The 24436-nt window shown below is 45.7% G+C and overlaps 2 protein-coding genes across 9 annotated transcripts in view; one reads left to right on the forward strand and one right to left on the reverse strand.

Moving 5' to 3' along the window:
* The window catches only part of SLC36A1 (solute carrier family 36 member 1), a 309080-nt gene that overhangs the window by 162761 nt on the left and 121883 nt on the right, over nucleotides 1–24436 (forward strand). The gene's annotated exons all lie outside the window — the stretch shown is intronic.
* The window catches only part of FAT2 (FAT atypical cadherin 2), an 87237-nt gene that overhangs the window by 7116 nt on the left and 55685 nt on the right, over nucleotides 1–24436 (reverse strand). Inside the window, exons 13-21 of the mRNA XM_016954082.4 lie at nucleotides 23209–23442; nucleotides 20386–20769; nucleotides 17980–18194; nucleotides 16806–16943; nucleotides 16044–16187; nucleotides 14564–14761; nucleotides 10075–10885; nucleotides 6422–6567; nucleotides 961–1402 (exon numbers count right to left, since the gene is read on the reverse strand). Coding sequence (XP_016809571.3) covers nucleotides 961–1402; nucleotides 6422–6567; nucleotides 10075–10885; nucleotides 14564–14761; nucleotides 16044–16187; nucleotides 16806–16943; nucleotides 17980–18194; nucleotides 20386–20769; nucleotides 23209–23442 — 2712 coding nt within the window. The remainder of the gene's footprint in view (nucleotides 1–960; nucleotides 1403–6421; nucleotides 6568–10074; nucleotides 10886–14563; nucleotides 14762–16043; nucleotides 16188–16805; nucleotides 16944–17979; nucleotides 18195–20385; nucleotides 20770–23208; nucleotides 23443–24436) is intronic.

Consider the following 24436-nt stretch of genomic DNA (forward strand, 5'->3'; position numbering starts at 1 on the left):
AGAAATGACATGATTAGCCAGACAAAAATCAGAAAAAGGGGTAATGCGAAGTGTTGACAGGCATGTCACATGTTGACAGGCATGTGGGTACATAGGAACCTCTCATGTTGTGTGTGATGTATAGAATAGATGGCTGAGAGGCATGTGGGTACACAGGAACCTCTCATGTTGCGTGTGATGTATAGAATAGCCATGCTGAGAGCAATGTATCCCTATTTAGTCAAAATAATTATTTGCATACTGTGAGCCTGTGACTTCCACCCCTGGGTGTCGGGTGTGTGTGTGTGAAGGAAACTCTCACACAGCTTCACAAGGAGACATATAGGAGAATGCTCCCTGCAGCATTGATGATGGAGATGGGTGTTTGGAGTGCGAGGGTGGAGAGGGAAAATGTGAGTGCGTGTACATCATGGAGTACTGAGCCACAGTTAGAAGCAATTAATGAGAATTGCTCATGGCAGCATTGACAGATCTTAAAAATATGGTGCTGAGCGAAAGCGTAAACAACATATACCACTTATATAAATTGGAAATTCAAGCATATGAAAAACAACATGTATTTTGCAAGAACTCATTCAAAAACTGTAAATGTTTGCCTCTAGTGTTAGGGAAGGGGAAGGGAGTGGAATATAAGTTAAAGGGGAATGAGAAGGAGACTGTGCATAGACCAGTGATGACACTAAGGTATGTGATTAATTCAACCCTCTGTCCCTGAGGTCCCCATTCATATCCTCCCTCGTCCCCCCAGAAGTAGAAAGATAGTTTTTGTTGAGAGGGAAGGAAGACTCCTGGCTTCCCCTAGTCTAGATATTGCAGATTCCAACCTGTTACTCACAAGATAGGGGAAGAGAGAGAAATTTCGAACCAGGAGGCTCTGAGATCTCCACCCTGACATGCCTTTCCCACCTGAAGAGCCTTCTGGGATAAACCCTGGGTTCAGCCTGGCACCCCAGCCCTCACCTGCCCCGTGGGTCCATGAGCACTTCCCACCATTGAGGCATGGGTTCTGGCTGCAGTAGTCACTGTGGAGGCAGCACTGGGTGAGGGCTTGTGTCTCCAGCAAGCCTGCCACCGTCTTGCCAGGGGCCAGCAGATCTAGAGCCTCTTCGTTGACCACGACAGCATCCAGGCAGCCTTCAAAGCCCTGGGAGACATTCGAGGAAGAATGCAACAGAATGAGGCCGCCCAGCAAGAGGTGCCTTTCGGGCCTCAGACCACGGCAGTTCTCTGGGACCACAAGGGAGGTGTTGCCCATGCTGTCAACCATCAGGCGAATGGAAGCGTCCATCTCCTCCACCAGGATGGAGTGCCACTCGTGGTCATTCACATGGCGCTGGGAGGAAAGGTTTCCATAGAAACCACCCAGACAGTGGTATTCCAGCTGGGGCACTCCACTGGCCAGCTGCAAAGGAAACCCAAACAGCCATCAGCAAAGCCAAGGAGTCCTTGTAAACCTGCTAAGAGGCTGCCAGTTCAAAGAATGTTGTTTGTATTTTTATGGGTAGGAGGGGGGTGTTTGGCTGTTTTAGACATGGCATTTGCAGAGCATAAAAACCCTCAAAGTGCTTTTGTGTTGATGGTCTCCTTTGTTCTCACCACACCCCATGGGATGGTCTCGGTAGGGGGTGACATCTCCATTCACAGATGAGGAAACTGAGGCCGAGAGATGCTTTGCTGATCAAGACCCTGTATTTTGGATGCTTCTTCACAGGCCTGTCCAGAGTTCCACACTTGTGAATATTGGCCTTCAGGGATTTGAAAAACCTGTCTCCCACTCCCACTTCCTTATTCAACAGCTTAGCAGTTCTCAAAGTAGGTCCCCAAGACCTTTTCAGGGGAGCCACAAGGGCAAAGTATTTTTATAGTAATCCTAAGAGTTGATTTGCCTTTGTTTTCTCACAAGTATACAACAGAGTTTTGGAGACACATGTTGTCACAACTGATGAATGCAGAAGTAAATATGAGAAGCCAGCTATCTTCTATTAAGCCAGGCAAAAGAGAGGCTTGCAAAAATGTAAAACAATGCCACTCTTCCTTTTTCTTTTGGAAAGTAATTATTTTTCATAAAAATGTATAAAGACATACACTCATATGTTGATTGCAGCACTTTTCACAATAGCAAAGACATGGAATCAACCTAGATGCTCAACAACAGTGGGCTGGATAAAGAAAATATGGTACAGATACACCATGGACAACCATTCAGCCATAAAAAAGAATGAGATTATGTCCTTTGCAGCAACATGGATGGAGTTGGCGGCCATTATCCTAAGCAAACTAACACAGGAAGAGGAAATCAAATACCATATGTTCTCACTTACAAGTGGGAACTAAACGCTGAGTACACAGGGACACGAAGGGAACAATAGACATCAGGGCCTACTTGAGGGCAGAGGGTGGGAGAAGGGTAAGGACCAAAAAACTACCTATCAGGAACTGTGCTTATTCCTTGGGTGATGAAGTAATATGTACACCAATCCCCTATGACACATCGGTTACCCGTATAACAAACCTGCATATGTACCCCCGAAACTAAACTAAAAATTGGAAGAAAAAAATTATTTAATTAATTAAGGTATTTATGTTGACATGTGAGTTTATTATTTCTAAATAAATTAATACATTTTAAAATATCTCAGTTTTAATGTCTAATACTGAATATGTTGATAGTTATAACCCACATAACCAAAACTTCCCTGGAATCCTCAATAATCTTCAAGAGTGTAAAAAGTCCTGAAGTCAAAAAGTCTGAGAACCACTGGGTTAAAACATTTTAATTCACTTCATTCCCAAGAGGTAGGACTGCCTGTGACCAAATACTTTTCTGGTCACTTTGGGCTAGGTAGAGTTTTCTCTGTTGAAATTTGAAGATCTAACCCAGTGTTTCTTATACATTGGTTATCTGTAGACCACCTCTCAGATTTTTGCCCTGGTTGAATACTACCTATACCTTTATTTACTTAAAAAGGAGACACTATTATTAGGGTAAATAGAAAACCAACACACTTGCCTTTAAGAAAGGGGGATAACAAAAATGAATGCAACTCAAGTAAAACATTGCAATGAAATCATTTCTTTTTATCTGTCTGGGACCACAAATCTGTTGATCCCACCGTCTTTTCATTGTCTCCCACCTCTGTAATGTCCTCGTTCCTCTCCTTATCCAGTTTAAGTTCCATAGTCAATCATCCTAACTACTCCCTTCACATACTCTTGACCTATCTCTTTCTTACTTCGTAGAACTCTCTTGGTAAACCCACAACTATGGAAAAAGCTAACTCTCCACCTGCTCTATACAGACATGGAGCAGAACATGGCTGGAGAAAAACGTGCAGCTTTGCTCACGAGCCTCTCTTTAATTTCATGACCATGGCTCTCAAATGAGCCTTTAATGCTGCCCAGCAATCACACTCCCTTCCTGAGTCCATCCGTTCTTCCAGATGACTGTTTTCACTACGTCTCTCTCCTGAGATCCCTAATGCCTCCCTCCTCATTCCCACTCTCAGCTGATCATCTCACATCCTACTGAAATCATCAGATGGGGGAACCTGCAGGCACTTTCACCATCACATCTATCCACCTTAGCTAAAGCCAATCTCTCCATTTATGCACTAGATTCTACCTCCTCACCTCCTCAAGGGTCTACTGATTCTCCTTCCTCTTTCCTACATCTTTGTTCGTTCACCACTATATCATTCCACAGCATACACACATGCTGTTATTGCTCTAATCTTTATTTTCAAAAATATACCTTCTTTACAGATGATAATCTTTATTTTTTTAAAAAAGGTTGTCTTCACCTCAGTTTTCTAGCCAGATATTTTCCTTCTTTCCTGTCCCTTTTCAGCAGAATTTCACCCCAACCCACCATACACGGAAACCATTGGTGTCAGGGGATTCAATGATCTCTGTGTTGCCAAATCACTTCCCATCTTACTGGCCTCTCAGCAGCAGATCACCCAACAGATCACTCCTTCCTTCTTGATACGTGTTCTTCACTTGGCTTCCTGCATACAGTACTCCCTGGGTTTTCCTCCAGCATCACCGGTTACTCATGTTCAGTCTCCTTTGTTGAATCCCCTCTTCCCCCAGACCTGCTAATGTTGGAGGGTCTCAAGGAGTAATCCTTGGCCTACTCTCTCTTCAATCTACGTTGCTTGGTGATCTCCTCCCATCTCATGGCTTTCAGTACCACGTATGCGCTGAAGACTCCCAGATCTCCATCTCCAGCATAGACCCCTCACAACATTAGGCTTGTCTTTCCAGATCCACTTGGAGGTCTAATGGGCATCTGAAACTTACACATCCGAAACTGCACTCTGATCTCCCCTCCCCAAACCTTGTATCCACCCATACCCTTCCCCAGGCCTGCTGGCACAAACTCCATTCTTCCAGTTGCCCAGGCCAAAATCTCACTACTTGCCTTCTCTCCCACCCTTCATTCAATTCACTGGGAAATCCTGTTGGCTTTGCCTTCAAAATCTTTGTAGAATCTATCTTCTTTCCAATTCCTCTGTCATCACCCTGGTCTAAACCACCATCCTCTCTTATCCAAATTATTGCAGTGGCCTCCTGACTGGGTCTCTCTGCTCCTATCTTTGTTTCTCTAAAGTTGATTCTCAACAAAGAAGCCATGATGACCCTTTTAAAATAGATCATTGCAATTATCTGCTCAAAACCTTCTAATGCCTCCATTTTGCTCAGAATAAAAGCCAAAGTCCTTACAATGTCCTACAAGACCTTCATAGATATGCCCTATCCCATTACGTCTCTGACCAACTCCTCCTCCTACTGTTCCCTTTACTCACTTCACTGGAGCCAGGTAGAACTCCAACCCATTGCTTAAACATGCTAAGCATTCTCCTGCCAAAAGGCTTTCGCATTGCTATTCCCTCTACCTAGAATGTTGTTCCTTCCAGATGTCCATAGAGCTAACTTTCTCACCCTCTCCAAATTATTGCTCAATTATTATCTCAATGAAAGCTTCCCTGGCCACCTTATTTAAAATTGTAAAATTGTAACTCTGGCTGGGCATGTGTTTCATGCCTATAATCCCAGCACTTTGGGAGGCCAAGGTGGGTGGATCACTTGAGGCCAGGAGTTCAAGACCAGCCTGGTCAACATGGTGAAACCTCGTCTCTGCTAAAGACGCAAAAGAAAAAAATTAGTGAGCGTGGTTGCACACACCTGTACTTCCAGCTACTCCAGAGACTGAGACACAAGAATCACCTGAACCCAGGAGGCAGAGGTTGCAGTGAGCCGAGATCATGCCACTGCCCTCCAGCCTGGGCGACAGAGTGAGACTCTGTCTCAGTAAATAAATAAATAAAAATTGCAACTCTCCTCACCCCTGATGCCCCTCCATTTTTTCGTTTTTGCTCATAATACGTATCAAATTTGAACAAATTCTATAATTTTCTGAGCTATTATGTTTATGTTTATTGTCAGTCTCTCCCCCATAGAATAAAAGCTTTAAAAGGGATTTCTGTCTTTTTCACTGATGAGACCCAAGCACCTAGGACAGTGCCTGTCACATAGTAGATGCTCAATAAATCTGTGTTGAATGAATTAAAAGCTAGTGGCCAAAGTTGGCTTTCTCTTTGTTGAAATGGTAGGTTGGGGCTGAGGGCAGTGGTTCATGCCTGTAATCCTAGCACTTTGGGATGCCGAGGCAGGCGGATCATCTGAGGTCAGGAGTTCGAGACCAGCCTGGCCAACATGGCAAAACCCCATCTCTACTTAAAAAATACAAAAAATAGCCAGGCATGGTGGTGTGTGCCTGTAATCCCAACTACTCGGGAAGCTGAGGCAGGAGAATCACTTGAACCTGGGAGACAGAGGTTGCAGTGATCTGAAATCACACCACTGCACTCCAGCCTCGGTGACAGAGAGAGACTCCATCTCAAAAAAAAAAAAAAAAAAAAAAGAAAGAAATGGTAGATTGGCATATGTGATAGAGGTGTTAAAATCACAGGCAGACTGTGACCTTCCACATGACATAATCCAAATAACTGAATGATTATTACAAAGGAAATTTATTTTTCTTCCATGTGATTCCATGGGGTTTGAGCACCCCCAGTGGTAAGCAATCCCCCCATCCCTGGGAAACACTGGCCTGTTACTCAGCAAAAATGATAACGGCACCAGGGCTAGTTGACCTCATCCATCTCCATTTCTATCTTACCCCACAGAGTAAGCAGCCCCACTTGTGACCGTCCTTGGACATATATCTCCAGGTTGGGTGGCTGTGGCCATCCAGGACAGGATAATCATGTGGCCCAACAGTCACACCCAGAATCCCTGAAAACTGTGCAGGGATTTCTTTGGCAGAAATGGGCTTCCTGACATTCCTCATGCCTCACCCCCTACCTCCCCAGCCTGGGACACCCACATGAAATCTCTCAGGCTGGCAGTGCCTTACCTTCAGGGAGATGGACGCTGTTTCATTGGTGAATAGGAGAATGGCCTGTGGCTGGAGTGTTTTCAGATAGAAATGGATCTGCCAGTTCCGAGCCGCTGGGGCCCTGTACCGCACATAGCTCTGACCACTGAACCTTGTAGCAGTACCTGAGAAAGCAACCAAAGCTGTCACCTCTACTTGAAGTGGTCCCCATTGAGCCCTTGGACTGACTTTGTCATATTTAATCCTTGGGTGGCAGACAGAATCATTGCTCATATTTTATACATGAAGAAACTAGGCTGGGTGTGGGGTGTGCCATACCTTTCTAGTCTCACACGTAGAGCCAGACAGGAGCCTTCACCCTACCTTTTGTTGACTGCAGGGACCCCTGCCTTAGGTCCCAGCCTGGGTCAAGAAATATGAATTTAAACCATTAAGAAAGCAAAAGTCATCCAGGTGAGGTGGCTCATGCCTATAATCCCAGCACTTTGGGAGGCTGTGGCAGGAGGATCACCTGAACCCAGAAGTTCGAGACCAGCCTGGGCAACAGAGCAAGACCTCATCTCTAAAACATAAAATAAAAATAAAAATAGCCAGGCATGGTGCCTCATGCCTGTAACTCCAGTTACTTGGAATTACATCCTCTCAGCTGAGGCAGGTGTATCACTTGAGCCCAGGAAGTCAAGGCTGCAGTGAACCATGATCTTGCCACTCTATTCCAGCCTGGGTGACAGAGAGAGACCATGTCTCTAATAATAATAATAATAATAATAATTTTTAAAAGAAAGTAAAAATCAGGCCAGAAATGTAATGAATCAAGTGTGTGAAAATCAAAATTTTTATTCTACATAGTTTCCATGTTATTTCTGGTGTTGGGAATCTACACTGGGAATGTAGATACTGCATGTGTGTGTGATTTTAGACCCACAAGGGTTTTTGCCTCAGGATAGTTCCTTGTATCAGCAGGAGTTAATCATTTAAGTAAACAATAAAATGCGGCTGAGAGGTCAAGAGCCACTCTATGATAAAGAGAGAGGGGCAGTGATAGACTGTATGGCCAAAACTTTTGTAAAGTCTGGCATCCTCCATCCCGCCTTAGCACTGGCTAATGCACAGTTGCACAGTATGGAGTAAACTTGAGTTTCTTAAGCATCTTTGACTGTGGGACACTCTTATGTGGACCACTCTTGGGAATAGCATTCTGTTGAACCCCCTTTGGGAAGCACTGCCCTCCCCAGATTTTAAAAAATATCCACCCTCCCCAGAAGTGAGTCCAGCTATGAAATCCCCAAAACCCCAGTGTAAATAAGCCTGTCAGTTGTCAGGGGAGAGGATGAGCGGTCCAGCCTCTAGATACCTAGCAAAGAGGAATTGTTGAAGAGAGAGAACAAAAGCCAAAAGGAGGAGAAGAAAGAACCAGAAAAGATGAGGCACAAGGGATTATAACATCCACACATTCCAGCTGGACGCAGTGGCTCACACCTGTAATCCCAGAACTTTGGAAGGCCAAGACAGGCAGATCACCTGAGGTCAGGAGTTCGAGACCAGCCTGGTCAACATGGTGAAACCCCGTCTCTACTAAAAATACAAAAATTACCTGGGCATGGTGGCACTAGCCTGTAATTCCAGCTACTCACGAGGCTGAGGCAGCAGACTTGCTTGAACCTGGGAGGTGGAAGTTGCAGTGAGCCGAGATCGTGCCACTGCACTCCAGCCTGAGTGACAGAGCGAGACTTCATCTCAAAAACAAAAACAAAAATCCAAACAAGTCCAAAATTCCCTGACACTGGCAATTCCATTGTAGTAGGTACTTATTGGATGGGATATTGAAGATGATCTAGATCAGAAATTCCCACCCCGGCTGGATATCAGGATCAGCTGGAGAATCTTTATGACACAGAATCCTAAGTTCTCTCAGAGAATCTGATTCAGTAGTTCTGGGTGGCACGTGGAAATATGTATTTAAAAAATCTTACCATCATGGGTGTAACAACTGGAAGGGGGGCCCAAGGGAGGCTTCTGAGCTGGTGGTCATATTCTTTCCTTGATCTGGGCGTTGGCTACACAGATATATTTGCTTTATAAAAATTATTTGAGGTGTGTACTTATGATACATGAATTGGTTTCCTGTATGTTTTATATTTCACTAAAATGTTAAAAAATAAAAAACCTCTTTTCAACTGATTCTGGTGATCCATGAGTTTATCTAGTATTTCTTCAATGCAAGCCCTTGCACCTGCTGCTTCAGAATTAAATGCCAATTCTAGGACTCACTCAGAACCTTCTAAATTAAAACCTCTGGAGGTGACACCCAGGAGCATGTCTCTTTAAAATCACGCTCTCCAGTAGACTTTGCAAAATCTTGAATTTTAGAACCCCTACTGTCTGATGCCAGGTGGCTGAGAGAGACCCTTCAGCCTTCTTGGCTTTCCCTGCAGCAGGCCCTGGGGCAAGAAACACAGAGAAGGAAATCCTCTCCCCGACAGAGAGAAGCCCACCCAGCCTAAATCGAGTGGTCCCTGGACAAAGTCCACAAATCTTCTGAGAAATGATATCCCGAATGCCAGGCAGCTGGACCCATAAAGGGCAGGTCAGGCCAGGCCAGGCAGGAGCGCTGGTGAGCTGAAGGTCATGTCACTTTCCTTTAGCCAAGGCTCCTGAGCTGCTCCCTTGGTCTTAATGCCAGGGATGCTGGGTGAGTCTTGGAGTGCCTGAGGAGCTTAGTGAAGAGTTCAGGCTTTAGAGTGGGACACACAGATATTTGAATAATGAGGCCTTCATTGGAAGCTGTACAGTTTCAGGCAAACTAAATCTCATATCTCAGTTTCAACTGCAGATGGGGCTAATGACCCTGCTTGGTAGGGCTGTGGTGCCGATTAGTTTAGGTGACATCTACACAGAGTGTGGCGTACAGCAGGCTCCTTATAGCAACTGCTACCACGGGAATGACAGTCACCGTTGATCTGGGGCTTATTGTGGGCCAGCCATGGGTTAAGTGCTTTTATAACTCTTACGTAATTTCCCCCCCGAACCCAACTCCAGGAGGCAGATGTATTTATTTTCACTATTTTATAGATGGGAAACTAAAAAGCTCAGAGGGTTTTAACAACACACCCAAAGTTACACAGCTAGTGACTGATGGAGCTAGGGTTTGAACCTGAGCTGTCTGAGTCTAAGCCTTGAGCTTATAACCACCAGACTATGGTAATAATAGTAGCAGTATTAGTAACTCACATGTATTGACCGCTTTCTGTATGTCAGGCACTGTTCTAAGCAAGCACTTGATACATAGTACTGATATAATTCCTACAGCAGCCCAGCTCAAAGGCACAGAGAGGTTAATTTTCCTAAAGTCGCCTGGTTAGTAAGGGGTAGAGCTGGGATTTTAACCCATGAAGACTGAAGCCACAGCCTATGCTCTTAGCCATGATGTTAAACCACATATTGTAGTCTTACTGTTATTTTCTAAATCTCGAAAGGGAGCTGAGAATTGGGTATTATTCCATAACTAGATTTTGTGAGGCCACTAGCTGTCTTATGGTGATCGGTGGCCTTTGGGCTTATTAAAACTTCCCTGAACTCTCCCACAGAGCCTCAGTGGAATCTCCATGCTTAGAGTCAGGCGGGCTGAGCCCAGCAGTGCTGCTCGTCCCTAGGGAAGATGTAGTACTTACCATTGCAGGAGCAGCTCCTCTGCAGGTGGTGCCGCGGGGTTAGGATGCTGAGCCTGGCGGTGCTGTACGTGGGCCCAACCTTGGGGTCCAGATGCACTGTGTTATGGCAGATTTGACCCTGGCAGGTTGGCCCCTGGCAGGGCACCATGGGCATAGCTGACCGCATCTGAACCCCCACTGAATGCTCCATCTCCTTGGCTGAGTGAGTGATGATGGATGCTAGCTCCCGGAACTCGTAGAAGGTTCCAGAATGCCCCTCAAAGACCAGAAGCACGTCCACACCAGCCACGGCCTCTGCAGGCTGGAGGCTGGCCAAGTGAATGTTAGCCCGTTTGATGTCCAGCTTATGGCTGAGGAACCTCTGCAGGTTCCGCCAGTGGTCACTCACCAGCTCCTCGGGGGTGAGCTGGTAGAAGCCCATCCACATGGCCTGCTGCAGAGCCTCCTGCCCCACATGCCACACGTACACATGGACCCCAGCCGTCGTGGTGAAGGTCCCATCGCTGACCGTGACGTTGAACGAGTAGTGGCCACGAGGCAGGCCCTGGGCGGCGATAATCTTGCCATCAGGCGCACCCACTGAGAAGTGCCTGCCCAGGGTCTCCTCCTCTGCCAGGCTATAGGTCAGCGTGTCCTGGGGGTCTCGGTCTGTGGCATGGATCTTACCCACCATGCCACCCTGGAACTCATCCTCTCCAACAGTGATGAAGATCTCCAGTGGGAGAGCAGAAGGTGCATAGTGGCTCTGCTCTGTGACATGGACGCGGACAGACGTCGAAGACGAGAGGGGAGGGATGCCACTGTCTGACGCCTGTGGGCAAAACAAACACTGCTGTCACCCAACAGAACTGCAGTGCTCTTGCGCCCGACTGAGGCTGGGCCTCCTTGTGGAGCTGCGTTTCTCTGCCCCACACCCAACTTGAGGGCTGGCTCAGCGCATTGTTGCATTTAGAAAAAAAAAATCTAACTCCAAAAGCACTGACAGAAAAGAAAGATTTTCTGAAGGTTTTGTAGAGATTGAAGGAGGGAGTTACATCCTAAACCATGCAGTAAAACAATGCAGTTTCCTCATGTGACATCTCTCTGAGCCTCTTCCTAAATCTCTCCAGCCATAGACTTGGGCTAACTTCCTCATGAAGTTTCTCATTCTGTCCCTGTCCTCAAGGGCACCCTCAGATGTCTCAGCAATTCTGATGCACCATGCACCCTGCTCAGCCTATGAAAATTCTCCTTGGGATTCCCTTTTGCTATGCGATTGGAGTGGGAGTTGGGATTTGTCCTTCTAGTCAGTCAACGAAGTCTTCTGCTGTGGCCAGGAGAAAAGAGACAATAAATAAGTTACCAAATAACTTGGATAAAATGCTGGGAAGGAAATAAACAGAGACCTAACTTTGATCAGGTAGAAGAGAAGGAGTCTCTGTGGAGTGACATTTGAGTCCTGAGGGATGAGAAGAAGAGGCAACAGGCAGAGGGAGCAGCAAGTGTAAGGTCCTGGGGTAGGAATGAAGGCGGTGTGTTCAACAGCACAGACGGGGTCACTGGTGCTGGAGCAAGTGGGCAGGGAAGCAGGCCTGACCTCACTGCTGGGCTGGCACGCGCAGGGTTGCAGTTAATGTCAGAACTGTGAAAAGCCGTGAGGGTGACAGGACCTCACTTAAGTAGGGAAAAGAATGTAAATCATAAACGCATTTTCCTTTCATGTTTCACCACACATCCCTGCAACTTCCTGCCTGACTTAGAAAGGACAGGCTTGCCTTCCTCTCCTCGGTGATGTTATCACTTCCTCAGCTGTCAACAAGGGTCTCCACAATTTTCCCTGTAGTAATATCTTGTTCACCTGCACTCCAACACTTTTAATGTACAAGAAAGTTGATAAGATTACACCTACTGCTGGAAGTCATGCATAACACTGAAGAGATATTAACAGCAACAATAATAATTAACACTACTATTAATTATAATGTATAGCTAACATTAGTTACAACAATACTACTACTACCGATTATATATAATACATAGCTAACATTAACTGAGTACAATGCTAGTCATTATCATAGATAAACTATGATAATGCTGTAAATACATTATCCTAGTTTATCCTTCTTATGAGATAGGTACTATCAAGTCACCCATCCTACAAAAAATATAACTGAGGCTCAAAGAGGTGAAGTAATTTGCCCAAGGTCATACAGCAGCAGATAAGGCCTGAGCAGAATCTGAATACCTATCTGTGTCTATAGCCTGTGTTTTTCTTTGCTGGCCTATGGTGCCTCCCAGTGCATGGAAGTGGAAGTATGGGACAAATGCAGTTGATGGTGATGATGCCAGTCATTACTAAGCTCCTGTCTAGGCAGGGCATGTGCCTGGGTCTGAGAATACAGAGGTCAGGAAGCCATTCTCTCTCATCTCTCCCTAGGCAATCACATCCATGCTCTTGGCTTTGAGGGCCATCTACCAATCCTCTGAGCTGCCAACTCCAATTCCCAGCTACCCATTGGACACCTCCGCTTGGATGTCTCACAAACAACTGGGAAATAATGTGCAAAACAGAGCTTCGGTTTAGCCCATAAACCTGTCCTGCCTTCCCGTCTGGGCCTTTCCAGTCTCATAAATGCACTACCACCCAAGTCTTCATGGGAGCCAACAATTTAGAAATCATCCCTGAATCGTCTCTGTTCTTTCTAACCGCACATCCACTCCACCAACTCCTATCAATTTACATACAAAATATGTCCGAAATCTCTCCGCTTCCTGCATCTTCTCCATCACTCCGTGGTCTCAGCCCCACTATCTCCAGCTTGGATGACTTCTCACTGGTCTCCCTCACCCACTCTATAGAGCTTGAAAAATGAGCTTCCTGAGACACAAAGAGGATCCCTTTTCCATCTGAAACCCTCCAACCACCTCTCATTGTACTTAGATTAGAATCTAAAAGTGTTACCAAGGCTTATACTTAGAAGATTGGATGCCCTGGTTTGTCAAGGACAGTCTTGATTTTTACCTGTTGTAAATCAGCTACTACCAAGTATTATTTTTAGTGCCTGTTTTGGACTCTATGTTTGTGTCCCCTCAAAATTCATATGTTAAAATCTAATCCCCAGTGTAACAGTATTTGGAGGTTGAGCCCTTGTGAATGGGATTAGGGCCCTTATGAGAAGGGCCATGTGAGCATACAATGAGAAGCCGACAGTCTGCCATTCAGAAGAGGGCACTCACCAGAACCTGGCCATGCTGGCACCCCGATCTGGGACTTCCAGCCTCCACAACTGTGGGAAATACATTTCTGTCCTTTAAGCCACCCAGCCTATGGTGTTCTGTTGTAGTAGCCCAAATGGACTAAGTCAGTGCTTCTCTCACTCTCAAAAGATCACAGTTTGGACCTCAGATAATACAGTCATCCAAGCCACAAGGCCCACACGATCTACCCAGCCTATCTCCTCAGCCTCATTCCCACCCCTGCTCGTGATGTTCTGAGTACCTCAGCCATACCTCAAGCCACTTCAGGCTCTTTCCCAACTCATGTTTCTCTTCCTGCCTGGAAGACTCTCCTGCCCACTTTTCACATGGTTGGCAGCTCGGCTCTCTGCTCAAATGTCACCTCCTGGGGGCAGCCTCCCTCTGAATGTGTGTCCCCCTGTCTTATGAGTCTCTCATCACTTTACTTCCTTATCATCATTTGTAAAGACATTATTTCTTTCTTTATCTGTTTATTGTTTATCTCCATGATTACAATGGAAAGCCCCTGGAGACAGGAATCATTCCCTCCTTACCCTCTGCTATGCTCCTAGCAGCTTGCAAACGGCCTCGCATGTAGTAGATGCTCAATAAATACTTGTCGAGAGATGGACTGACTGACTGAAAGAATGAATACATCATTCCCAGCCCATAAGTTTACAGAATAGTAGGGTCCACTGGACTTGAGATTTAGGAAAGAGATTTGGGGAAATAAAGTGAGGGAGAGACATCGGACCACCATCTTGGCCACTGTTCTTTAGCAATTCCTATGCAACCCGTAACACCACCACCAGAATCCCCTACACACATGTGCATACAATATCTCACTTTAGCCCCAAGCCAGTTCTCTGAGGTAGGTTGTTTTAGCTCCTGAGATTCAGAGACCTGCTCTGGCTAAGCTCTAGAAGCTACAGCCAGAGGGTGTTTTGCCCAGGCACAGAGCAGGGATTAAGAATTTGGACTCTGGGTTCAGAGTGCTTGGGTTTGAAGCAACCCACCTTTGCCACTTATTACCAGTATTACTTTAAGCCAGTCACTTAAATCCCCTGTGTTCCTCAGCTTCCTAAAGTGGGTTGGTAACTATACCTGCCCTGAGTGTTATGAGGCTTTTGTCCTGAGAAGGACCTAGCCCAGTGCCTGATGCATCCTAAGTGCTTTGTACATTTTTTCCCTAATGATAGAAGCACTGGTGGGGCTTTTGACAGCATCTTTACTGTCCCCATGGTCACCACCAGAAGCCTAGCACAGCTCTCACCTGGATCTGAAGCTGATACCATTCCTGGGCCCTCCTGCTTAGGCCCTCAGCAGTCACCAGCCATCCATCCGGGGTCACTCGGAAGGCAGAGCCGTTGTTCCCCTTGGTGATTCGAAACGAGTAGGGGGGGCCATTCTCTGGAGAGTCTGGGTCACTCAGGATCAGCTGCAGGACTTTGCTGCCAATGGGGGAGTTCTCCTGAGACCGAGAGTGACAAAGAAGGCAAAGAGCAGAATGAGTCCCGGTCCTTCCTTTCGCACGTGTCTGGGTATGTCATCTGGAATGAGTCCTCAGCACTCTTGACTGCTTGTAGATGGTGCCTGGACATCAAGCTGCTGCTCACTCATTCTGCCTGCCTTTGAGGTAGTTGTTGACTTTCCTGTCTAGACCAGGAGCTCCCCAAGGGCAGTGTTGGGTCTTAGAAACACAGCCCATTGGGGCAGGAAGGATCCTTAGAGAACAAAGGTTAAACCCTTTATTCTGTAGAGAGATGACTTGCTCAAGATCACACACTGCTGAATCATGTATTTAAATTAGTTATTACCTGGATTACATAAGGGAATGTTGCGATTTGCAAAGCCAATTGAACACTTATAAATGATTTCTTCCTTAGAGGACCTGCATGCAATATGTATCCGATAAGCACACTTAAAGATGACTAGGAATTTAATTAAGAAAAACCAGATTCCCTGAGTATCATTTTAGCCTTTGTTGTATAACATGGGCATTTAGTGTACTATAACACAATGGTTACTAACTTTTTGGCATCACAGTATTATCTACAAACAGAATCTAATGGGCAGAAACTGATCGTTGCCTATCCAACAGACATTCTCTGTTCCTTTCTTATAAAATCCTGCTTTGGTTCAGATGTGGACTGGCGATATTCTCAGAAAAGATATTTTTAGTCAGGTAACTTATTATTTGCAGCCAAAGCATCCTAACCCATACCCATAATATATAAAACAGGTAAAAGTGGAACAGCCCTAGGTAATGCATAGTAGGACCCAGAACTCTGCCTTTTTATTCACTCCCTCACCTCCCTTCACCACTTACAGCCCTGAAAATTACTCACAGAATCCCAAGGCCCTCTCCAAATCCTATTTGCAAACCATTAGTAGGGAATAGCTTGGGTTCTGGAAACAAACAAAAAAATCCCTGGGGTTTAATCCCAAGTTTGCCACATTCCAGGTATGGCATGTTTTCATACCTCAATCTTCTAAATCTGTAAAATGGGTACTACCTGCTTCATATGGCTGTTATGAGTCTCAAATGAGGTAATGGATATGAAAGTGCCTAACACAGTGCCTGATTCCTTTCAATTCTATAATGCCCTCCAGCAGTCTGTGTTGCCTTTGGGGACATCAGTGGCAAAGTCACAGTCATTGTTCATGTGGACTAATGCCACTGAGGGGCATCTTCTGCTAGAAGGGAAATGAAGGGAGGAAGGGCTCAGGGTGCCTTGGAGGCTCAAGCTTACCTGGACAGTGGTGCTGTAGTTGAGCTGGAAGAATCTCGGTGGGTTATCATTGACATCAGCCACTTGGATAGCGATGTCTGTGTCCTCATGCAGTGGAGGCTGCCCGCTGTCTGTGGCTCGGAGCTTCAGGGAATAACTAGAGGCCTATTGCAAAATGTCCAGTGGAGGTTAGCAATGAGGTAGCTGTCCCTCACTTCTGCCCCCTGAGTCATCACTAATATTTTCAAAAAAAATAAGATGGAGACACTTTCCTATGCCCACCCCCACTGCCCACCCGTAGCATTTTAGGGCTTAGGTTCTGGAGTCAGACAGAAATAGGTGTGATTCCTTACTCAATCATTTGCTGGCAATGAGACCTTGGGAAAGTGAATGAATTTATGTGAGGATAATGTCAGGTTGCACTTCCTTAAATTATTTTGAGGAACAAATGGCATAAATCCTTATAAAACATTTAGGAAAGTGTCTGGCACACAGTGGGTGCTCAAAAAATGTGGCTATTTTATAATGATCTAATGATCCCTACTCAATTGTGAGAAGCCACCTGAGGTCCTCTAGGGAAGGTTACGGGGTCACTCAGTCTCTCTCCTGCCTCTGGCCTCACAGTCCACAGAGGCCCCACAGAGAAAACAAGTGAGAGACATTCTGGGAAGGTCTGAGGAAGTTTCAGGATGGGGTCTTGACGGCGATTCATCTTCTGGACCTGCAGTGGGACTGTGTCTCTGCTCTAATGAGCTCAGGGTGCGCCCCTCCCACATGACTCACCTGTTCCCGGTCCAGGGCCTTGGCCACCTGTAGCTCCCCCTTTTTGGGGTGAATGGTGAAGTGCCCAAGCTGGTTCCCTCCTATGAGGCTATAGGTAATGTCACTATTTAGGGGTCCATCTTCATCAGTCGCTGATACCTGCAGTGGGGTAGGGGGATTGTGAATGGAGGGACAGGAATCTTGACCCCTGCGAGTACAGGGGGAAACAGATATGTCCCTGCCCCAGTGACTGCCTTTGGGCTAGCAGTGCCTGGATCACAGTCGTCCCTGCCAAAGTAATCTCTTCACTTACATCCTCGTGTGGACTTCAGCATGCCATAGTTTATTCATTCACTCACCATTCACTCTTGCTAATAGCAGGCTAGGCCCTGTCCTAGAATGTGAGGAATGTGCTAAAATGAATATGCCTGCAGGAAGTTTAATGTCTAATTTTATGGGTAATTCTAATTTGGAGTAAAGTATGATCAGCCTTATAAGAGCACACAGTGATACATTACACTGGGGAGATTAGAAAAGGATTCATGAAGCCCTGAAGGATCAGGAGGTTCTTTTGGGGCTGGAGCAGGCATTCCAGGCAGAGGAAGTACTGTGAGCCCAGAGTGTGGAAGTGCAGACGATGTTTTGGGGAAAGGTAGATATTCCTGTGTGGTTGGAGCATAGGGTGCACCAGAGCAGGGAGTGGAGGGAGAGACTGGAAGGTGGGATGAAGAGTGTGGGAGTATGGGTGGACAGAACTGGGTTTCACTCCATTGAATGAGGGAGTTATTGCATATTTAAATGCAAAGAGGTATTATTTGGTGTCCCCTCAGTCCCTGCCCCACAACTGTCATTCCATGTCACCCGCTATGACCAGGCCCTTCCCAGGCTTGGGAGCCTCTGGCAGTCCTCTGGGGTCTGTCTCTTTTTCTGTCTTCTCCTAACAAACCTCGCCTATCTCATGCCCCATTCTATTGTCTCTGATCTTATCATATGGCTCTGAGACATTCTCTCAGGAGAGATAGTTTGGCCGAGCATTGTTTGGCCATACTCAAATCTCACATAAACCTCTGACAAGTCAGAGTCAAGTCTACAGTGTATTAACTTAATAATGCTCATAGATGGCTGGGTGTGGGGGTGAGATAAGAACCCACCCCAGAGTTCTTGCCCCACAAAGAGCAAGGTGGCAGATCCTTACCGTGAGGATGACGTCACCCACAAGAACATTCTCTAAGACCCTTGTGCTATATGGATCTTGGGGGAATTGGGGCCGGTGTTCATTGACATCAGTGATGTTGACCATGACTGTGGTCACGTCACTGAGGGAAGAGGAGCTCTTCCGGCTGCACTCAATGGACAGGAAGTACTTGGGGCTTGTCTCAAAGTCCAGGCTTGCGTTGACATACAGGATCCCTGAAGAAGCAAGAGGTGACAGCAGCAATGAGGCAGTTGGGCCCTCAAAGGCGCAGGACTGAGGGTCTCAGCCCAGCCCTAGGAGAGGCAGCTCAACAGGGCTAGGCAAGGTGAGTGTCCTCTGTCTTCTCCCTGTCCATCTCCCTTTGCTATCCCCTTGACCCCCTTCCCCATCATCTCCCTCATTTTCTTTATCATTATTCACAACAGCTATATTTCCCTCACTTACTTCTGTAATATTTGATTTAAATCTCATTTAAATGTGTGATGCTAAATTTATCTCATTGAGATCTATAAAAACCCTGTGGAGCAGGAACAATTATGATTCCCATTTTCTAGGTCAGTCCATTGACCTAGATGCTCTAATAGGCAAGTGACTTGTCCAACCTCACCCAGCTAGTAAATGACAGACCTTAGGTCATAAAATGAGATTCATTAATACTCAAAAATTGCCCACAAATTGTTAGGGCGTAGGTTATTATTCTGAAAACTGGAAAAAAGAAATAAAAGAACAAGGATTTATCCTGCCTTTCCCGGCTAACCAAATAGTTAATGGTGGACACTCTGCTTTTTGTTTTGTTTTATTTTTCTTTCAACAGCATCACATGCCAATGAACATCTTTTTATAATTCAGTCAGAAAATAATGAGGAGTAATAGGATTAGAAAATCACCATTTTACAGCCCTTAATGAAAAGGTATATCTGTCTAGGAAATGATCAGCAAAGCCTGCTAAAACCATTAGAAGAAAGGCTGATGAAGAAGTCTATAATGGCCTTATATACCCAAATTATAACTATATATTCATATATAATGGATCAGGTTGAGAACACCTGAACTTACCATCTATCTTAACACCAGAAAAAAAAAAAGCCAGTTAGCTCTTACGTGCCTCCAGACATGATGCAAACAGCGTAGCATCATCTATGAAGCACTGTGTTGATCAAGCACTGTCAACTAAACCTGATCAAGGCCTTTGATCCAAATGTCATTCCTAGGAAATACAAGGACCCGAGGGATATGCTATATGACACTATAAAGAGCCAACCAATCCAAACGATGGAAAATTCTATCAGACACATGACTTAACTGTTTCATTAAATAAATGGCAGGGGGAAATAAAGAGGAAGAAGAAAATGTTAGAGATTAAAGGACACTTAAAATCTTGCATATCAACCAAATTCAGTATGTAGATGTTTTGGGGATACTAACAAACCAGCTTCGAAAAGACATTTATGAGAATCTGAAAAATGGCCTGGTGATATTAAGAAATTGTTACCTTTTAGGTGTGATAAGGTATTGTGGTTTTGTTTAGAAAAAGAGTTCTTATTATACAGAGATACACACTGAAGTCCTTACAAGTGAAATGACACAGTGTCTGCGATTGGATGGATGTGGGGGCCAAAGGGTAAAGAGGAAACCAGGCTGGTCTCTGCTGATGATTACTGAAGCTGGGTGGTGGGAACATAGGGCCCATTGTACTATTCTATTTTTTAATATGTTCAAAATCTCCATGGTAAATTTTTAAAAATATTGCTCAATGATAAGGCAGCTGTTTGGGGAGGTAGAGAGCACCATTCCAGGGGAGCCATGGGGAGGAATCTGCGTGAGACACAGGCTGACCTGGGTGGCCTCTGAGGCCCTTCGGTGAGTTTCTGTGAACCTGACTTTGACTCTTCTGTGGCTAGTAGGAAAGAAGTGAGACGGTTTCCTAGTTCTCTCTCTCTTCAAGAGAATAAGGGAAAATTAAGGGGTGCCAGGATGTTTGGAGCGGATGTGGGGACTCCAGGAGGGAAGCAGGCAGCCTTGTCCAGGGTTGCTTAAGCCCCACATTCCAGCAAGGGCTCCCTGCCTCTGCAGCCAAGCCGTTTCTGCCTCCTGCGCTGGGCCTGAGCTGAGACCATGAAGCCGCTAACTGTGTGGGAGGAGAGTGGATCACTGAGGGTCCTGGACACAGAGACCTGGCTGGGGACGTGGGAGGGTCCTGTTTAAGGGAGGCTCCCACATAAGCTGGCCCCAGGCTGGAAGGAGGGACCTGGTACTCGGAGAGAAGCAGAAGAGAATGGAGAAACGACCAGAGGAGGTCTGCTCTGGGAGGCGCTGCACAGGGTAGATACCCACACAGGGGAGGAACCCAGCGCTCCCAGAAACCCTGTACGTGATGCTTTGGGGCTTGGTGGATCAGGCTCTCACCTGTGCGAGCATCCAGGCGGAACCTGCCTTGCTCGTTCCCGCTGACCACGCGGTAGCCGGTCTTCTCTGCGCCCGGGCGAGTGAGGGTGGCCAGCTGCAGCACCTCCGTGCCAGGTGGGGCATCCTCGGGCACCTGTACGCTGTGCTCGGTGTTCAGGAACACGGGCAGGTAGTCTTCTAGGCCCACCACCGAGACTGTGACGGTGCCCAGCGTGGACAGCGGTATTGGGGTGCCCAGGTCGGAGGCACGGACCGTGAGCTCCAGTGGTGCCTGGGGCCTGACCTGCAGCGGCTTTTCCAGGCGGATCACCCCCGTGGTGGCGTCGATGGAAAAGTGGCCTTCGGCTGAATCCGGCAGAGAGTAAACCACCTGGGCATTGGCGCCTGGCAGGGAGACCAAGGGTGTGATCCACACTGAGGGCACCTCCTCCGGACCTGCCTGCAGCAAACCCTGCAGCCACAGGAGGGGCTGGGGAGGGGGCTTCCCTGAAGGCTGACAAGCTGGCTTGGGTATATGAAGAGTGAGGGTCTCTCCAGCGGGGTGTCTTGACTGGGGCAGGGAGACCCAAGGCCTCACTAAAATGTTTTTGGGGGAACCTAATCTGCAAATCTATCAAACTATCTGAAAATATTATGTGGGGATTAGGGTCTAATATCAGTTTATTAATGAAAAACATGCAGATAAAACCACCCATAGAGAGTTCCTTGACTGAGATAGAACAGCTCTGTATCTTGATTGTGGTGTTGGTTACAAGAATCTAAACATGGAATAATATTGCATAGAACTAAGTGTGCGTGTACAAACACACACACACACACACACACAAATGAGTGCATATAGAAACTGGTGAAATCTGAGTCGCAAGGCTGTAGTCTAGTTACCAACAATGGACCAATGTCAGTTTTCCAGTTTTGATATTATCCTACTGCTATGTAAGATGCTCCCATTAGGGAAGCTCCATGAAGAGGGCACACAGTCCCCACCAGTCCTATTTTTGCAACTTCCTATGGAGTCTATAATTACGGCAACATAAAAAGTTAAGAAAACACCCATGGAAGTTCTTAGTAAATCAAAACACACAGTGTTTCTCCAGCTTTGTCTCCAATTCTGTTATTTTCTTTGGTTAAGTACCAGATGAAGCAGTTGGCCATAGTGTATGAAAAACACCAACATTTAAGGCTCGGCTGTGAGGTCCTCCCCCAGTGAGATGAACACACGCCTTGAGCCTAAGGGTCTCATGTCTCCCACACACGTGGAACACACACTTCTCTGGTGGAATGGTGACAGGAGTAGCCTCTGAGAAGAGTTGAATTTATATCCATTAAATGCATATGCCATGCAACTTCCCCATATTGGCACTTATATGAAGAAACCATAATTTTTCTAGAGACAGAGAGATGCTGGTCAAACCACACCTGGATTATTTAGTTGAAATATTTGGGTTGGAATAACCATTTTGGAAAGATTAATGGTAAGTTGATATAAGGCCACTCTAGGAGCTATCTAGGAGATCTGTGTGATTGTAGAGGGCAGGACCAGGACTGACTGATGTCCCACTTGATAATGGCCTGAGGAACCATAGAAGGAAGGGGCTGCTTAGGAAGTAGGGAGCATCCTGTCCCTGGAGGTGTGTAAGCAGTGGCTAATGGAGCACTTACAGAGCCTTGCAGCTATTAGATGGAGAGGTAAATAAGATGGCTTATGGGTCACTCCAGCTCTGATGTATTCCAGATCTCTCCTATCAAACCCATTTCTGTATCTCAAGCAAGTCTATTCCACTTGCACTTGTTATCTCCAACACACACACACACACACACACACACACACACACACACACGCTTTCCAGGTCCAGCTACCCTGCCTTTGTGTTGACTGTTTGCCCTCCCTAGAACCCCTACATCCCTCGAATATCTCACCTTCTTCAATGCCAAGCTAAAACTCACTTTCTCTAGGAAATCTTAATTTTACCCTGCCGGTGTCAAACAGAGCAGGGTGTTTTGATCCCACTTTTATCATCATCATTTTCCTGTGTTGACCTGGCTATTCTGATGTTGAGAGCATTTTTTTTTACCCTATCTGAATTATAAAATTTGACTCAGGAAAATTGGACAGGTTATATACATATATATATATATATATATATATACACACACACATACATATATATGTGATAATATATATATCACATTAATGAGTTATATATATGTATGTATACATGCAGGTATGTATATACAATCAGAATAGAACACTTTGTGGTAGCAGAAGCTATAATTGGTACAATATGGAACAAATATGTTTGAATGAATGCAATTTACCTTGTAAATTTTAAAAGAAAAAGAATTAACTCCAATGAAAATATGGAGTTAAAATGTAAAATATTGAAAATGGTTCAACTTCACTCTTCAGAAAATTGATCAAGGAATTTAATGGGCTTACTGGGGTTGGTGCCCAAAATTCCTTTCTTGAGGCAAATCAATCAGAATTGAAGAAGTCTGATTGGTATATTTCTGATTAAATGTTTGTACTTAAAAATGCCTTTGTGGTTAAATGGCAGTATTGAAAAGTCCCCAGGTCTAAGTGGAAGGGGAGAAACAATAAGGCTGAAATACCTTTTTCCTGCTTCAAAACATTGCTAAAATCATTTGTCATATAGCACTTAGGTGTGCAGTTTGAGGATAAATACTTTTTACTTTTAAGTGTCCACAGACTCAACAAGGAGGCACCGCCCTTACCAGTCCTAGAGAGACACAAAGGGGACCAAACCCTTGCCCAAAGTGACCCAGGAGATCATTGGAAATGGCCTCAATCCTTCTCAGACTCACCTTGGTCGGGATCCCGGGCAAATACTACAGCCACAGGGGTCTTCACTGTGGTGTTGTCGAAGACAGCCACAGCACAGTGGCTGGGGAAGAACCGCGGGGCATTGTCATTCACATCCTCCACATGGAGGGTGATGTCTGCCTGGCACGATCGGCCACCTCCATCCGTCGCCTTGGCAACAAGGTTGAACACATCCTTCCTTTCTCGGTCTAGGGCTGTGAGTGTGGTCAGCTCCCCTGGCCAGAGAAATGACAAAAGTTGAGCTTTCTCTGGGGAAATATTACCCAAGCATGTGCCCTCTATATATCTACAGGAGACAAATCCAGCCACACAGAGTTTTGTTCACAGAAAGGAGGGGTCAATACAGTCAGGAAAGCAGCTAAGCCTGTATCCCCCCATACCCATTCTCCTCCCTGATTCTCCCAAACACACTTCATCACATTGCCAGTTTAAGATCATCATCAACAAGCTAAAAATAGGTATATTCTTAATGGCCAATTAGGCAATTTCTAACAATATATAAAATGCATTTACCTTCGGTTCATAGTTCCACTTCTAGGAATATATATATATTTTCTATAGAAAAATCAACCCAAAGATAAAAATCTATGTATAAGGATATTCTCTGCAGCACTGTTTATAACAGCAACTATTGAAATCATCCTATATGTCTTTCAAAAAGGGACTGGTTAAGTATATTATGATTTAGCCACGCAGTAAAACACCATGTGTGGTGTTATAAGTGTATCTTGGTTTTCATGCATGGCTCCTGCCCGTAACTCTCACAGCCCTTGTTACACAGACTTTTGTTATAATGTTGGGTGTGTTATGTTAGGCCTTAGGAAGCACAATCTCTCTGACCTTCTCCTGCTCTCCTTTCACCTGCCCCAAGGCAAGATTCCCATCTTTCCCCCTTTTTCTGATTGTGGGTTTTAAGACCCCCCCCAGAGAGGCTCCTGCCTTGTATCCTGGGGGAAATAATGCTGACATCATGAGGCTCCCATGACAACCCAAGATGACTGGGTTCCGAGAGCTTCCACATAGCTGAACACAGGGCGGTTCCTGGAGGGTGGTGCGCCCAGGGAGGACATGGGAGCCCCTTTCCTCATGCCTTGCCCTACGCCTCTCTTCACCTGTATCCTTTGCGGTATCCTTTATAATAAACCAGTAAACACACGTGTTTTTCTGAGTTCTGTGAGCTGTCCCAACAAATTAATCGAACCCAAAGAA

The sequence above is a fragment of the Pan troglodytes genome, chromosome 4 (assembly GCF_028858775.2).
Source record: "Pan troglodytes isolate AG18354 chromosome 4, NHGRI_mPanTro3-v2.0_pri, whole genome shotgun sequence".
Lineage (NCBI taxonomy): Eukaryota > Metazoa > Chordata > Mammalia > Primates > Hominidae > Pan > Pan troglodytes.